Source organism: Talpa europaea (assembly GCF_964194135.1).
Source record: "Talpa europaea genome assembly, chromosome: 1".
Lineage (NCBI taxonomy): Eukaryota > Metazoa > Chordata > Mammalia > Eulipotyphla > Talpidae > Talpa > Talpa europaea.
Window position 1 is genome coordinate 153,966,773 of NC_140073.1, and position 17,085 is coordinate 153,983,857.

The 17,085-nt window shown below is 47.7% G+C and overlaps 1 protein-coding gene across 1 annotated transcript in view; it reads right to left on the reverse strand.

Annotated features, from left to right (window-relative positions):
- Positions 1-238: 238 nt before the first annotated feature.
- Positions 239-17,085, reverse strand: part of PDE6D (phosphodiesterase 6D) — a gene marked incomplete at both ends in the record, with an annotated part of 47,803 nt that continues 30,956 nt past the window's right edge. The window contains 4 exons of the mRNA XM_084249450.1: positions 239-320; positions 1,955-2,060; positions 2,712-2,837; positions 3,415-3,503. Coding sequence (XP_084105576.1) covers positions 239-320; positions 1,955-2,060; positions 2,712-2,837; positions 3,415-3,503 — 403 coding nt within the window. The remainder of the gene's footprint in view (positions 321-1,954; positions 2,061-2,711; positions 2,838-3,414; positions 3,504-17,085) is intronic.

Consider the following 17,085-nt stretch of genomic DNA (forward strand, 5'->3'; position numbering starts at 1 on the left):
GCGAGCCCTCTGCCCCGGCCTGGGGTGGGGTTAGTCTGGCCGGGGGGAAGATGGCGGCTGGGGGGAAAAGCCGCCCGGTCACTACACAGAGCTGGTCCCCGGGGGTCCAGGTGGGTTTTGCCGCGGAGGGAATTAGGGGTAGAGGTGTCAAAAATCAAAAGTGTGGAGGTAAAAAGTAAACACTTTCCTCCTTCCCCCCCCAAAACCCAAATTCTTGAAATGCACACACATTCTTCTCTCAAACGTAGAAAAGTCTCACTCTGGATGTGCTTACAAGAAGATCGTCGTCAAAAAACTTTGTCTCTATGATAACATTCCCACTGCAAGTAAGAAGAGAAGGCAAGAGAAAGCGTGAGCGTCTCAGGCAGCACGGCTGGACTCCCACAAAGTGGCCGCAACCCAGGCCTGCTGGGCCTGGACACGCACCCACCCAGAACCTGCCGGGAGACATGAAATGGGTGTCCCTGCAGAGCCAGGAGTCTAACATGACACCACTGAGGTGACTAGGCCTGTCCTCAAGTTCGGAAGCCAGACGAGAGCAGGGCTTGCTTCCTTGGGACACGTCAGGACCGCAGCAGGACGCACACGGGCCTGGCTCTAAACACAGCTTTCTGGTCCTGGGCAGCGTCTTCCCTCCTACACCGACTCTCTGCGCAGTGTGGGTTGGCAGCTCCCTTGCCTCTGTCCTCACTTGGGGCAACAACAACCTGCTCTCCTTTCAAGGAGCCACCTCATCCCTAGTCATGGCTCAATCAAGTGACCCCCTCCCTCACCTGGCAAAGGGGTGAGCCCAGTATGTTACCTGGGCCTATCAGACTCTCCCCTAAGCAGGAACCCTCCTCGGGAGAGCCACCCACCAATTCCTGCACTCAGGTGTCGGAGCTGCTCCAGGCCTTGGCCATACCTCTTCGCTTCCCAGGCTCAGTCTCCAGGGCCCCACAGGCACCCCGCACTGTGCAGGGTGGGGGCCCATGTCCTTGGGGCTCTCAGTGTGTCCACCACTGCTGGGCAGACTGCAGGGCCACACAGGTGCTGGCTTTTGGGTTTTAAACGAAGCTATGACAAATGACCTAAGTTTGTTATCATCGGTGTGTTGGCTGTGGTGCCTGCAAGAGACGAGCCTACCAGGAAGTCAGACGAAGGCTACACAGTATACAAAGTGCCTTCTGACGCACCCTATACTTCCCTGGGTAATGAACAGCCAGCTGATAGATTTTTGCTGGTAATTGATTATAGAATAGGTAAGATCTGAGTGGCCGAGAGCACATAAAGCAAGTATTTGCAAATTCACTGTGGCCTTCAGAAAGGACCTGTGTAAAGAGACCATCCACCGTCACGGTTGTCTGTGTCAATCACTCCTTCTCAGGCACTGCTAATAAAACCTTTCTCTTTCTCAAGAGAAAATGGTAGGTGGGTAGTTGTTGACAGTGTTTTTGGACAAAATACAAATTGTTCCTTGAGTGGGAAGCAAAGCTGGCCTTTGAAAAACTGTAACAAATATTCTCTTCTCCCACCGCATTCGGATTTGGTCAGGCACTACCGGAAGCCGCTCCAACAAAGGCTTGACCAGGAGCTTGGTTGTCAGGGAGTAAATTCGCATCAATTTAACATATATTAACACATATTATATGCCAGTTTCCTTCCCGATCACTTTTGGCCTCACCACACCTCTGGAAGAGGGCGTTAGACAGGAGGAAAGGTCCAGAGAGGGAGGACACTGTTTAGGGTGACACAGTCAGGGATGATCAGGAACTTAGTCCAAAGTTTTTATTCTTCCGGCTCCAGCACACTGCCCTTCCTCCCCACGGACAGAGCAGTGACGTGTGCGCTGGGAACCCGGGGTACCCTTTCATTCTTGTTTTCAACCCAGGTGGCTGCCCTGAACAGGACCGAGTCCCACTACGTGGGGTGCCTGCTCCTAGACCACTTGCATCCCTGCGGCCTGCCCACTCACGTTAGCACGCTGGCTGGCATCATCTGGGACTCTGGCGCTGCCTCTATCAGGGACTGCCAGGTGTTTGTGGAGTTGGGAATCACAAAGCCAAACTCGAAGAACCATTCTGAAGGAAGAAGGGAGAGTGGGTGAGCGGGTGTCGAGTCTCAGGGCTCTTCCTACCCCGAGAGCACCCACGAAGCCATCAAACCCTCTCAGGCCGGGGGGGCTGGAGAGGCCGAGGAGGCCCCTTCGCATGTCCTCCATGCTGCACCAGAGGCCACTCCCCAGGCTCGGGTCTCTAGGGCACCAGGGGCAGTACAGTGGCACCAGTGTCCCCCTTAGAGGCCTACCGGATGTACGTTATGGAGGAGGAGCAGGTCTTTTTATGTGTAGTTTCCACTCTGAGCTACGGATGTGGACTCTTGGCCGTCAAGGGGAACCCCACGCGGGGTGGCCATGCCAGTTAAACCTGTGTGGCGCACGGGGCCAGCCCCGGCCAGCGGCTTCCTTGTGTCCAGGTCGCAACACCACACGAGCGAGCAGGCCAGCACCAACCTGGCGCCACTGTCAGATACCCTTCTGTTGGGCTCAGTGCCCGCTGGAATTCCCCGCATTGGGTGTGTTTTGCTGGGCTCCCAGCCTGGCAGGGCATAGGCATCTGCTCACCAGTGGGTTGTGAAACTAGCCTCTGTCAAAGCTGGCTTTAGCTCACTGGCTCTAATCTTTGTCCCAGTTGCCCTAGGCCCTGATTTCAGACAAGCAGGCAGCAGGGTACCTTCTAGGCATTGCCCTTTGAAGTAAACTTTTTGTTCCAGGCGGAATTTTTCCATTTGCTCTGCTGAGGAGAAGTTCAGTTCTCTAGACACGGCCTTGCACTTGAGGATTTTCTTGGGAACACGGGCTGAGAAGGAAAAAGAAACACTGAAGCCATTCTAGATGAAACGCGTATGACTATGGAGTTTCAAGCTTCTGGGAGCTTCTGACAGGTTTGGAGCACACATTATCTATGCTAATTTGCAGAGACGCCTGGGTATCAGAATCATACTTTTTAATTAGAGGCAGAGGTCCCCAACTGGTCAAGTCTATTACAAGGGCCATGGACACCAGCTGTGGTGCGCCTCAGGTCACTCTCGTCAGGAAGGGGGCTGAATGGGCACCTCTCCCTACTCTGTCCTGCTGAGCCCTTTCCTTTTATTGCATGGAGATAAAAGTGCAAATTTTCTTTTGGGAAAGAAAAATAGAAATCTTAGTTTATATCTTTGAATATTTTCTGATGCTAAAATTTCAACACAAAGTCGGTTTCTGGAAGTGGGAAAATGAAGAGAGGAGCGAAATGTCAATACCTGCATTACAGGGTTGTGCCTCCAAGGCCTGCCCGCTATTAGGTCTGTGCTAGCTCAGCTCCCCACGGGATGCCTGGTCCTGCTCCAGGGGGGCCCCCCCAGCGGCACCCCCCGCCCCGGGTGCAGACCAAGTACCTTCATGCTCCACTCCCGGGATGGACAGGTCTTCTGTTCCCTGCCACAGTATCTTCCCTGTCTCCGCATCCCGAAGGTTCATCCAATTTCTGATCAAATATATTAAGGAAAAATAAGACACCGAGAGTGCCGCCCACTGTGTACTCCAGGTGTCTCAAATTTGCTCCTGCCAACTGTTTACTTTTCAGCAAGTCTGCCAAACTGCTGAGCGCCGTGAACGCAGCTAAGAATGTGGAGAAGAACCCAAGACATCTAAAGGAATAAGCAGAGAGAGAGATAGAAAGAGAGAGAGAGAGAATAAATTGATGTACGTGTCTAGAAATGACAAGAAAGAAGTAGAAAATGAACAGTGCAATGTTTAAAATTTGCCCGCAGAATCCGACTGGTCACAATGAAAGACCTAAGAAAGAGATATGAGAGGTAACCCAGGAAGGGGCTCAGGCAGATCACCCCTCAGTGAGGTCACAGTCTGTGCCCCCCCACCCCAAGTACAGCCCTCAGGTAAGTAGAATTTAGTGTCCTGCTCTAAAGTACAAGAAGCAATTTTAGAGGTGGGGGAAAAACAAAACAACCACAAAGGAAGACACAAATATTTAAAAAAGGAGCACTAAAGACATGCCAAGAAACCAGCCAGAGACAACCTTTGCAGACACCAAAAGTTTTTGAACAAGTGAATTTTGCATATTTTAAGTGATTTTCTCTGGCACAGATTACAACCTCTGAGGTTGGTCAACGGTCTCTGTCAGTCAGAAAATGCCTTCTAGCTTCAGTATTTGTATTTTCTAGTTTCTGCATGGCTCATCGTACAGTAAGTCAATAACACCACCCTAAGAAAAGAACATTCAGAGAACAAAAAAGAACTCCAGAAAAACATACATCTTGATAGCAGAACCATATAACTCAATGCAAGGGTTGGAAAACAAAGCTCAGGCATTCTCTCAGAAAGAAGAGGGAAGAAACAACGGGACATAAAACAGGGGAGGGAAGAAACAAACTGGACATCATTTCAAGAGGTCTGAAATCTCACAGGCGCTGGAGGAAGGCGGAACAGAAAACTGAGGGGAACATACAAGGAAACGCCCGTGCGGGAAGGGCCCGTCACCATGAACTCGCGCCCTCGAGGACGATGCTTCCTAAGCCAGGCAGCCTGTCCTATCAGGGTCACGATCAGAGTGGGGAAAACAACCAGGGTGAATCAGGTGTTAACAGGGATACTGGAGGAAAGAAGATGGAGCTGTGACTTCAAAATTCCCAAGGAAATGATTCCCAAAACAACTAACCAGTTCTTACTCCCTCTAGAAACCAATGCTAACACCCCCTTCAAAATGACAGGGAAGTCCAAGGAAGAGGATGACATAAGATTCAGGAAGGGGGAGAGTCCAAAAAAGGAGAGTGGGGAAGAGACCCCAAGACACGGGTGCTCTCACAGGCCTGGAGGCGATGGCCCAGCGCCCGGAAAAGCAGCTCAGAACCCAGGAGGGTTTCCTTAAGAGGGGAGAATTCCGAGACTTGTGTTTATATGGAATGATGATTAGGGGTGACTCATACAACTAGGGGTTCATGAGAAGGGAAACCTAAGCAAATGAACACAAAAACAAGACACTTACTAACCCTGGGGAGAATGGAAGGGGGTCCTGGAGGCAGCAGTCACAGTGTCCCAATGGCTCCATGCAAAGAGCACGGACTCGGCAGTGACAGCGGCCACGCGCGGAGCAGGGCAGGAGAAGAGCGTGTCTGCGCGGTCGGGAGTGAAGCGTGGAGATGAACGAACTCATTCTCCACCGTGGGAAGCCAGTAAGTATGCCGCAAACGGACACAGCCAGGCAGTGACAGCGTGCTTCTAGAAACACCACAGTGGCTACCAAACAAATCAGGAAGCCCTGGAGTCTCCTGCGGGGAGCAGGAACCAGGAGCGCAGGACAGGAAGGCTGCTCTTCAGCGGAAACCAGGTAGGCCTGTGACTCCAAACAACGTACACGGACTTGATGACAATAAAGGTTAGTCTGGAAAAGGAATTCCAAGGGATTGTTTTTTAACAATGGAGGGGCCTCCCTGGTGGCACAAGGGGTTAAGTCGCAGCACCATGAAACTATCCGCAGTCACAGCAGCAAGAGTTTGATCCCCGGCCAGGGAGGTGACCCACATGGCGCAGCAGACCTCTCCTGTCTCCCCGCTGCTCCCCTCAGCAGTGGGTTTCAGTGGATCCACTCACCGCCCCCCCACCCCGCACCACTGGCCTGTACCCCAGCTCGCATATGCATAAATAAATCTTAAAAAAAACAAAAACAATGGAAAAGAAAACACCATCCAAGCATGGAGGCCACATCTAGAAAGCCGGCTAGCACCTGTGGCAACAACTTCAGGTGACGACGACGGGGACAGTTTGCACGTGTCCTTTTTCTGTCCTGGCCAGCTAGCCACCAAGCCCTCTTCCCAGCATTGCCCTGCAGCCTCCCTTCTCCCACGGCAGGCAGCGGCTACTTTGAACTACAGCACCTAGGGGATCTAGATCCTTCTCTCTCAGCCTTGGGGGTCTTCGTGTGACTGGCTGGGGCAGCCTGGACCTATCCGGGCCCTGGAGCTGTGGTCACATGAGGACTCAAAGAAGAGCCAGGGTAGGGCAGCAGGTGGTACAAACTGGCATGGCCCTGGTAGCAGGGGCGGTCACTGTAGGCCTGGTCTTCAAAGGCCAGTCAGTTCTGAGAGCCCAGGGAGCCTTCCAGCTGGTGCGGGCAGCTTGCAGTGGAGCACCCCAAACCACAGGGGGTACGAGCACCTTTACAGGTGTCACGGCACCATGTTTAACTCTCTGGAGAGTCTGTCTAGGTTTTGCTGCTACGTAAGAAAAGTTGCCAAAGATAACCAAGGTGACCCAGTAGAGCTCCCTGAATGCATCGTCGGGCTCCCCGGCAAGGCCTGTGTGGGGATGCCAGCTGTGCCTCTCTGCTCTCAACAGCCCCAACACGCTCTCCCTGTGAGCATCTTTCACAGCCCGAAGCTGCTGCCCTGCTACCCGGGTGGCTGGCCCTCCTGGGCTTATGTCTGAACTCCACTTTGGCGTTGAAACAACTAAATTCAAAAGCAAGGAACAGTGCTACGTGCTCGGGTCACGTCTTACAATTCCAGTTACTGCAAACATGCTGCCCTCTGCCTGGTGCCCGTCTATGAAGAGAAAGCTTCCTCAACGGGAGACATAACCCGGCTACAGTGCCAGCGAGCCCGCTCTGTGCGCAAATGTGAACGGAACCACCGCAGAGACTGAAGCCTGAGCTTTCAGAAGACGCGGCCCTCACCCAGCCTGCTCCGTGCAGGTGTTCGTGTTCACTCTTTCTCTGCAGATGGCCGGACTTTCCTAAACAAGCCAAGTCACTTCTAAAGCCCAGGCTCCCATGCAAGTGGGACATTCTAGCAAAACCAGGGCAAGAAAGGCCTCGAGAAGAGACTCCCCTTACAAAGCAACAGCTGGATCAGATCTTGTGGCTTCCAGAAAAAGCATTCCTGCCACTGGTGCGGGTCAGCCAAGAAAAGCCTCGGCCCACGACCGACTGCAGTCTGCCGGCCATGAAGGGAACTTCACCAGAGGCTTCTCTCTGAGGGTAAATGGACAGAACTGAAGTTTCCTCCATATTAAAGCAAGGGAGAAAAGCTGCTCAAAACATGTAGTTTATTGTCCTAACTTAAGAATCTCTTCTTTTTATCAGTAATCGGGTTAAGAGCTAATTGATTCTTTAAGGAAAATATATTTTAAAAACCATCTTAGGTCAGTTCAACCATTAGGCATTTCCGGCCTGTACCCTAACCTGGAAAATTGACTCTCAGAGTCTATTTCTCAGGCTTCATTTTATCATCCTAGCAAGTACTGTAAGGTTTTATCCTAATTAATACAAAATTGGAGGAATACAGTGCTCTACCCAGCGCGGGTAGGTGGCAGTAACTTAGAACCCCTCAAAGTCCTGTTATTTTAGGAATGAAAAGGAAGAAGGTGCTTAGTTCATGATAGAGATGTAGCTATTTGGGAACTGTTTCATGACTCCAAAAACCACAAATCTACGATAGCCTATTAGTAAAAGGAATAAAAACTACTGAGGCAGGTGCTGTAAAATAACAATGAGAAAAACTGCACCTTAAAAGGGAGGCCTCCTGGGGGAGGCGGGCAGCTCTGATGGTTGTCACTGGGCTGAAAACATTCTTTTCAGTAGTTTTTTCTAACCAGGCTTTTTAGAGAAGAAATAGGGTCAAGTTTTAAGACTCAAAGGTTAAATCACCGCCAATCTTGAAGGAGGAGAGGATTAGGTGGACAAGCTTTAAGGAACAGGGCTGGAGGACTATTTATAAATCCCACCTTCTGGGTCAGCCAGGTCTTTTCTCATGCAAAAGCTCTGGGTGATTTACCTCAGGAGGGCAGCCCGGGGAGTACCCCTTCACTGGGGAAGCCTCCCTCAGGGGGCTACCCTGGTAGCCTCTTATCTGGAACCAGGCAGACAAAAGCCCTCTAACCTGTAAAAGAGCATTTGAAAAATACGCTGCAGAGCAGAAATAATAAACTTCAGAACAAAACCTGTAGCGTGTCAAGTGTCCAGTCTTAGAGACACTGGGCTCCCCGTGAAAGGTCATACGCGTCCTGTTAGCTTGAAAGAACAGATGTGACCTGGTGTGACTTTGGTCCAGGGCAGGAGGTGGGACAGACCTGAGGAGGAGAAGCAGAGAGGGAGCGAAGTAGGGAGTGTGCAGTGGGGAGCGAAGGCTGGGGGGGGGGGGGCTGGAAGAAACCAGTGGGATGAGGGGGCTGCCAGGTACATTTCCCGGAGCTGTGAATGCAGGGACTGGGAGGAAAGGGTTTAGAATACTGTGTTAACAGTCCTCTGGGTACTTTCTGGAATAAGCACGCCAGCTTCTGCAGTATTAATTAGTTTTAAATGGAAATGATCAACGTCAACTTTTAGATATTATACACAACGGACGTACTGGACAGGCCAGGAGCTGCCTGGCCAGCTAAGGGAGGAGGGAAGGGAGGAGATGAGGGCCAGGGAAGAGAGCAGAGGGAGGGAAATGGAAGGCAAAGTGGGGAAAGAGGACAGAAGCCGTGCACGTGGGAAGAGGCAGGGGGGAGGCGGGGGGATGGGGAGGGAGGATGGAGGGAATGAGAGAAAAACAACTCTGAGAACAGAGACAGAAATGCGCACAAATCAGAACCAAGGGCCAGGCCAGGACAAAGGAACAAAGGAAGCCGCAGGAGTGTGGGATGCCATCCACCGCCTCCCCGCTAAACCCGGATCACAGCGTGGTCGTGGCCGGTGGCTTTCGTGGGATGGTTTGGAACTGACAGGGCGAGGATGCCTGAGCTGCAACTGTTGAGCAGCTCTGAAATGTTCATTGGCGGATTCATAGTGTCTGGTACCTGATCAGCCAAGCTGGTATCCTGAGAGCAGAGGGTGCTACCTGGTGGGCACGCTGAAACGAGCCGATTCGTGCCAGGGGCCCAGAACTCCGCCTGGACACTCAGTAAGTACGCGTCAGCTGCTAGCAGTTATCAGTTCATCAGCTCCCACCTCACCTCCCTGCGGTTTCCTTGTTTCCACTCTTGCCTCTTCTAATTCACTCTCTTCACAGAACGAAGTCATTTCTTAAAAGTAAACTAGCTGCGACCCCTGGCTTTCTTCAGCACTTGAAAGAAAACTCGTGTCCTTTGCAGGGTTTACAAGGCCTGTGGTCACCACGCTCCTGCCACAAAGGACTCCCTTGTCCTTCTCCGACACACCTGAGCCCTCTGCCCTTGATGCCCGAGAGAGCTCCGTCCCCCACGCCTCACACTCTCAGGCCCTGCCTTCAGTGGCATTGCTTCAGCCAGTCCCTTGGGGCCAGTCTGCAGGGATCTCTGAATCTGCTGAGCCCTAAGTTGTGGCTTGCCTACACCCTGGCCCTGAATGGACAATTCTGTGATATCTCTGTCTTTTCAGAGAAGAAGCTAAACTCCACTCCATTCTGGTGTGTTTTGGATTCCGGGTCAAAGACCTCAGTGGGTCCTCACTGAGTGATCCAGGGCTCTCCAAATACTTGCCCTCCATTCTTATTTATTCAATAAATGCTCATTAACAACCTGCTATGTTGACATCAAAGTTGTATATAAGAAAATTGGGTGATACTATTTCATAAAAAGTGACAGGTGGAGGGGAATAATATTTCTAAAGTTGCATATGTATTTTTTAAAATTTATGGTCTTAAATATACATATGAAAATATGTTTGTCTATTCCATCCCTATCTCTTAGAAAAAAAAATTTTTTTTTTCAGAGCGGGAAGGACAGAGAAATACTCTCATTGGAAAGATAGGAGATCGTCTTACATGCAGGGTCACCTTATATTTTGGGCATTATTCTGATTTTTCTCTGTTTAAAACCAAACAACTTATTTCCTCATCTTCAAAAACAATTCATATTCAAGCTGGGTAATTCTCAGTGATACTGAGATGAGTATCTAATGACATTAACTCAAATCCTGATTACTTCATCTAGGGATGGATGGTCCATAATATTCAATTATAGTAACTCACAAAGAAAGGAACTGGTTTACTAGGTGTTATTCTATTCTTTCTTTCTTTTTAAAAATTTATTTATATTTATGCATACAAGAATTGGGGTGGGCCTCCCTGGTGGTGCAAGGGGTTAAGACGCAACCTATGAAGCTCTCCACAGCCACTGCACCATGAGTTCAATCCCCAGGCAGGGAGCAACACACATGGCACAGGAGACCTCTCCTGACTTGCCCGCTGCTCCCCTCAGCAGTGTACTTCAGTCAATCTGCTTGTTCTGTTCCCCACTCTGTCTCTAGCGAATCCTCTCACCCTCCACACCACTGGTCTGTATACCAGTTCTTGTATACATAAATCTTTAAAAAAAAACAAACAAAAAACTTGGGTGTAGGCCAGAGGAGCAGGGGTGAGAGGATGTACTAGAGACAGAATGGGGAATAGAACAGGAGGATCTACTGAAATATACAGTTGAGGGGAGCAGTGGGGAGACAGGAGAGGTCTGCCGCGCAGTGTGGGTCAGCTCTCTGGCCAGGGATCAAACTCATGCTGCAGTGGCTGGTGATAACTTGATAGCACTGAGACTCTCAGCAAAGGGTTACCCTTGTGACACCAGGGAGGCCCTGTTTTTAATTTTTTAAATAAACTTTTAATTTCAGAATAGTTTTAGATTCATAGAAAAGTTGTAAGATAGTAGGATCCTCATATATGCCATGTCTGGTTTCCCCTATTGTAAGCATCTTACAGTTGCCACACAAATAAAATCAATATTGATACATTACCACGAACGAAGATCCATAGTCTCATCAGGTTTTCTCAATTTTAATCTATTGTCCTCTTCCTGTCTCAGGGTCCCACATCATACTTAGCTGTCACATGTCCTGGCGGTGAGTTTCTTAGGTTGCCCTTGTTTCTGATGACCTCGACAGTGCTCCCGAGGGCTGGGCAGTGTCCGTGAATTGGGATTTGTCTGATGTTTTTCTTATGATTAGACTGGGCTATGGGTTTTGGGGAGGAAGACCACGAGGTAAAGTGCCATTTTCACCATCAACATGACTTATCACTGTTGATGGAAACCTTGGCCACGTGGCTGAGGGGTGCTGTCAGCTTTCTCTACCCTAAAGAAACTCTTTCTCCCCCTTCCATTTCCTTCTCTTGGAAGAAAGACACTGTAATAGCCCAAATGAGGGGATGAGGAGTTAGGTTCCTCGAGGGAGGAATAACTGTGAATTACACACTGGAGTTTGTCTCTTTTCTCCATTATTTATTTATTCCTATCAATCTGGTTGGTTTTATTAGCAAATGACTGCCTGGTGATACCTAATTTTTTCTCCAGCACGAGACTGTTTTGACAGTAAGCAATCTGCTTAAAAATATGTAAGAGATTCACCTGTAAGTCTCAGGAATTCAGTTGTGTTGCAGGAGAAACATAGAGAGGGTAGGGCATATTGGTATACAGTCAGAATAAGAAGCTGAGAGAGGGGAAAATGACATTGGTTTAGAGCAAACATCTGGATTAGAGCCAGTTTCTATGACACAGTAGCTGCGGGATCTTAGATAAGTCATTTCACGCACTTGGGTTTTAGTTTGTAAACTACATGTTAACATCACAGCCTTAAGGTTTTTATAGGATTATATGAAATTCCTATAACAATGGTTTATAAATTGTAAAACATGACAAATGTAAGGGCATTGTTTTATCATAATTACTTAGGATTCGAAAAAGCAAAAAACATTATGGAAGTGACTTCTTAGGAGACATTTCAAATTTTCTGAAAAAACATTCTATATGCTCCGTAATCTTCAATAAGGGAAAAGTAACTGAATGTTTAGTTATATTAATGTTTGGTTTTGGTTTTATTCAGTCAAAACCTTATAATTCCTAGAAAATTTGCTGCAGTTCTGTGCATTGCTCATATCTTAATCTCCATCCCTTTTCTCACCCTTATCTGCTCGAGAGTATGGATGAGACCTAGTTCTACCTTATGCTTATAAATATTTATATACTAGACATTAGATATATACATGTGGAAACTGTGTGTGAGGGATTTGAGTATCCCACCCTGAAAACAAATTGAAGGAATGAATGGTCCCCTGTGATTTAGCATTTCAAGCAAAACCAACTTTAATTTCTCCTAGACTTCTATCTTACTCACACTTCACCCAGAACTCACATATGAACTAAAATCAAGAAGTTGGTGAAAGGGCCTCCCCGGTGGCGCAGTGGTTGAGCGCTGGGTTGCGAAGCTGCCTGCGGCCTCTGCGGAGCCGGTTCCATCCCCGGCTGCTCCCTGGCCACCAGAGGAGGGTCCCCCATGGCGCGCAGACCTCTCCTGCCACCCGCTGCTGCTCCCCTCAGCAGTGTACTTCGGTCCTTCTGCCTGCTCTGCTCCCCGCTCTGGCTCTGGTGAATTCTCGCACCCTCCCGCGCTTCTGACTGTACCCAGTGCATGTATAAACAAAACAAACAAACAAACAAACAAATAAATAAATAAGAACATGCCTCTATTAAAAAAAAAAAAAGTTGGTGAAAAACAAAGAAACAGAAAAAAAGAGTCCAATTTAAAAAATCTACTGTTCAGGAAAAAAAGGTAATTTTGAAAGAAAAACCACTAGAAAAACTACTGTTAGACAGTTCGCGTACGGTGTCTTTCCCTTTTCTGTATTGTTAGTACAATAGTTTCCCAAGTGATTTCTCTCCTTCGATCTCCAGTCAATTTTTCCTCAGAGTGGGGCTTGATGATTTTGTTTAAAATGTTTGTTTCCAAGGCCTTACCTCAGACCTACCTCATCAGCATCTCAGGTGAGGCCTAGAAGTGCTCATTTTAAAAAACAATTCCTTTTTTTTTTTTTTAAACAAAACGGAACACTTCCTGAACATGAACACGTCCTGGCATGGGCTCGTCTTCTCTGTAGCCTTCTAATTTTAGTACATGTGCTAAAAACCAATGCACAATGCACTAAAAACCAATTCTTATGTGCAATAAAGTTGAAGCGCCACTTATCTAGTCTCTAGAATCCAATACTGTGCTAATGTACAAGCTGCGTCACATCATCACTTCCTCTTCAAACCCCCCCACCAGCATTTAGTCTTCTCCACACTGTGCCCCTAAGAGCCCCTGGTCCTCTCTGCCTCGCGCTCTCCTCTCGGCCCAGGGCACTCGCCGTGACCTCAACACTTCTCTGCTCTCTGGTCAGTTCAGACACTTATTTGAAGTCTCTCTTGGGAGAAGTCTGCAAAGTCAAGAGCTGAGCTGCCTTGTGGGGACTCAATCAAGTGTCATGATCACCACAAGGCCTCCTGAGGCAAGCTGAGAAAAGGAGGTGGGAAGAGGCAGCTCGTTAGCTAAAAGGAGCGCTGTGGAGGCCACGACAAGGAAAATGGAGTAACAGACATGGTGATCATCGCTGGCAGAGACTGGCTACAGTTGCCCCAAATGGGCCAAGGGCAGAGCAAAGCCACCCATATCGCCCCAAGAATGTCTCTAAAATACGTCAACTCCGAGCAGCTTCACTTCCATTGCTGAGAGGAAGAAACACCAGTCTTCGTCACATAATGCCGTTAAGTGCTGTGCAGCAGAACTCGCTCCCAAGAGTGGCAGTTTTTCTCTGTATGCCAGGCTAGAGGCAATAAGGCTGCGGAGTTCCCTGCCCAAAGCTCTGCTGCAGAGAAGCAGCAGCCCAGGATTGGGAGACACCCAAGCTTCTTCCATGACCCCTTGCTCCTCCCCCCCGAGGAGGAATAAAGCGATGCTGAAACCTTATTTTTCATGTTCTGCTGTGTCTTTCTATCCTTTCCCCCAAACTGAAATTTACCTTTGTTTCTATTACTGCTTTTTTTTTTCCTAAAGACATTTATGTATTTATTTTTTGTGGGACCCTTGCCGGTGGCCGGGGATCGAACCGGCGCTGCAGAGGCTGCGGGCAGCCTTGCAACCCAGCGCTCAACCGCTGCACCACCAGGGGAGGCCCTCTATTACCGCTTTTAAAATTACCATATTTTTTTCTTACTGAAATAAAAAACAACTTATTTGTAAAAAGACCCAGAAAAATGAAATCTTAAGTGCTTCTATAAACACCAAACTGTGCAACTAATGGCAATTCCAGTTTCAGCAGTAGGTCCCCACCCTAGACAAAGCCAGATCATGAAAACAATTCATGGGCAAATATGGTGTTCAGTCCTTTCAATCATTAGCAGCCCGGGTCTCCCTTGGCTTGACTATTCTTACATATCCTGAGATGATGCAGAGTCAGAGGTAATTTAGGTGATGAGGAGGAATATGTCTTTAAAAACGGATGACAAGAGGACCTCCCTGTGGCACAGGGTTGAAGTCTCAGCACTATCAAGCTATTGCCAGGATCGATCCCCGGCCAAGATCCACCTGTTCTGCTCCCCACTCTGTCTCTCACCCCCTCCTCCTCTACCCCCGCATCTCTGGCCACCAGCCCAGTTCTTGTATTCATAAATAAATGAAAATAAATCTTTAAAAAAAAACCCAAATGGGTGAAAAGGAACACTTTGTATTCAAGGAAGAGAACGAGGCAAGAAATGTATAAGAAATAAAGATGCTATGTGTAAAGTAAACCATGATTCAAGCTACTGGGAAACACTAGAAACCTTCCCTTTAAAGTTGGAAGTAAGACAGAAGTCTTCCGGCACCACTCTCACTGTTACTCTGAAGGCTCCAGGCAACGGGTTCTCTAAGAGAAAGTAGTAAGACATAGAAAAATAAAGTATCACTATTTGCAAATGATATGATGCATATTCTAAAGAATCAAATGAAAAGTCCAAATAATCAAATGAGAGAAATAATGTAAATAATAGTATGTAAGGCTGTTGGCTCAAAATTAACAATCACAGAGTAATAAATGTTTTGTAGATTTTTTTTGTCTGTGTGTATAGAAGAACTGGGGTGTAGGCCAGGGGTGCAGAAGGGGTGAGAGGATTCCCCAGAGACAGAGTGGGGAGCAGAACAGGCATATCTACTGAAATACATTGCTGAGGGGAGCAGCGGGTGAGACAGGAGAGGTCTGCTGTGCTGTGTGGGTCAGCTCCCTGGCAGGGGATGAAATTCAGGCCTTTGTGGTGAAAGCGCTAAGACTCAACCCCTAGGCCACCAGGGAGGTCTAAATGTCTTGTAGATTAACAAAAATAAAAAAAAAAATAATGGAATGAAAACTCTCATTTGTAAAAGCAACAACAAAAAATTAAATGCTACTTAGGAACACAAATGAAATGCTAAATAAAGAGAAAGATGCCCTCATTTTAATTGGAAAAGCTTAATGTCCTAACAATGTAATATTTCCTAAATTGTAAATTTTAAATCCTAAATTGTAAATATTCCTAAATTGTAAATTTAATGCATTTCAAATAAGCATAAAAATGGGATTAAAAAAAGCTGTTTCTACAGTTCATACTGAAAGTATGGGAATCACAAGGCAAATTCTGAAGAGTAACAAGATACCAGTAACGAGAATGATGTCCTTCCAGATACCAAAACTTACCAAGCTACAGTAATTAAAATAGCATGTAGTGCTGGATAGACAGAACAATGGAAGAGACTAGAAAGGTCACCTAGGACAAAAAAATCCTATAGAGCCTCCCTGGTGGCACAAGGGGTTGAGCACCACACTATGAGGCAATCCACAGCCTCTGCAGCACAAGTTCGATCCCCCAGCCGGCCAGGGAGCAACCCACATGGCACAGCAGACCTCTCCTGACTTGCCCGCTGCTCCCCTCAGCAGTGTACTTTGGATGGTCAGCCTGTTCTGTTCCCCACTCTGTCTCTGGTGGATCCTCTCACCCCCTGCATCTCTGGCCTGCACCCCAGCTCTTGTATGCATAAATAAATAAATCTTAAAAAAAACTAAATGGGGGGGGGCAGAACTACCAGGCCACACTCATACTTCCTAACACAGACACCATAACCCTATATCTCTGAACCAATCAACATTTAAAAGTCAGCTTCTACTTACCGAAGGGCCCCTCCTTGTCTTCATTAGTCTGAATTTCCAGCACTTGCTCCTTACTTACTTCCCACTATTCTCAACTCTCACCTCGTACTTTCAGCGGGTGTTTGTGTACTAGTTACTGTCTCCCTAATTTGATTACCGCTTCCTCAGGGCAGAGGTGTTTCCTCTTACTGAAAGCAAAAACAGGGCAATTTTTGGCTGTGACCACATCAACTCAGTGAACCAAAAGAGCTTTGCAAAGAGGATTGCCTCATAGTGCGGTGCTCAACCCCTTGTGCCACCAGGGAGGCTCTATAGGATTTTTTTGTCCTAGGTGACCTTTCTAGTCTCTTCCATTGTTCTGTCTATCCAGCACTACATGCTATTTTAATTACTGTAGCTTGGTAAGTTTTGGTAAGTTTGGTAAGTTTTATTTTCCTTTTGGGTAACACGGTTAAGAAGCACGGACAACAGAGAAATTGCTCATGGATTATTAGGTATGGGATACTCCATATAAAGGGTAGCCAATATTGTTTCCCAGGAAGTATATATTTTCAGGAAGGATTTTTTAAAAAAGATTTATTTATTTATGCATACAAGAGCTGGGGTGTAGGCCAGAGGTGCGGGGGTAAGAGGATTCACCAGAGACAGAGTAGGGAGCAGAACAGGTGGATCTACTGAAATCCACTGCTGAGGGGAGCAGTGGGAAGACAGGAGAGGTCTGCTGCTCCATGTGGGTCAGCGCCTTGGCTGCAGAGGCTGTGGACAGCTTCACAGGTTGTGTCTCAAGTCCGTGTGTCACTGGGGAGGCCCAGGAAGGATTTTTTTTTTTGTGGGACCCTCGTGGCGGCTGGCGAATGAACCGCCACTGCAGAGGCTGCGGGTAGCCTCGCAGACTAGCGCTCAACAGGTGCGCCACCAGGGGAGGCTCCCAGGAAGGATTTTTAAGAATTGTTTGGATTAAGGGAATTCCCTCCCTCCTTTGCCTTAGTTTTATTTCAATTCTATTTTGTAAAGGCCAAATTAATTTATCTTTTTTTTTCCCATAGCGTTTATTAACAGATATCTTAGATTTACCAGTTCTTATTTATCTAGGACTTGGGTCTTATTTTCAGTCTACTTAAAAAATAATTAGATTTGGGCCTCGCTGGTGGTGCAGGGGTTAGAGTCTCAGGGATTATCAAACTATTGCCA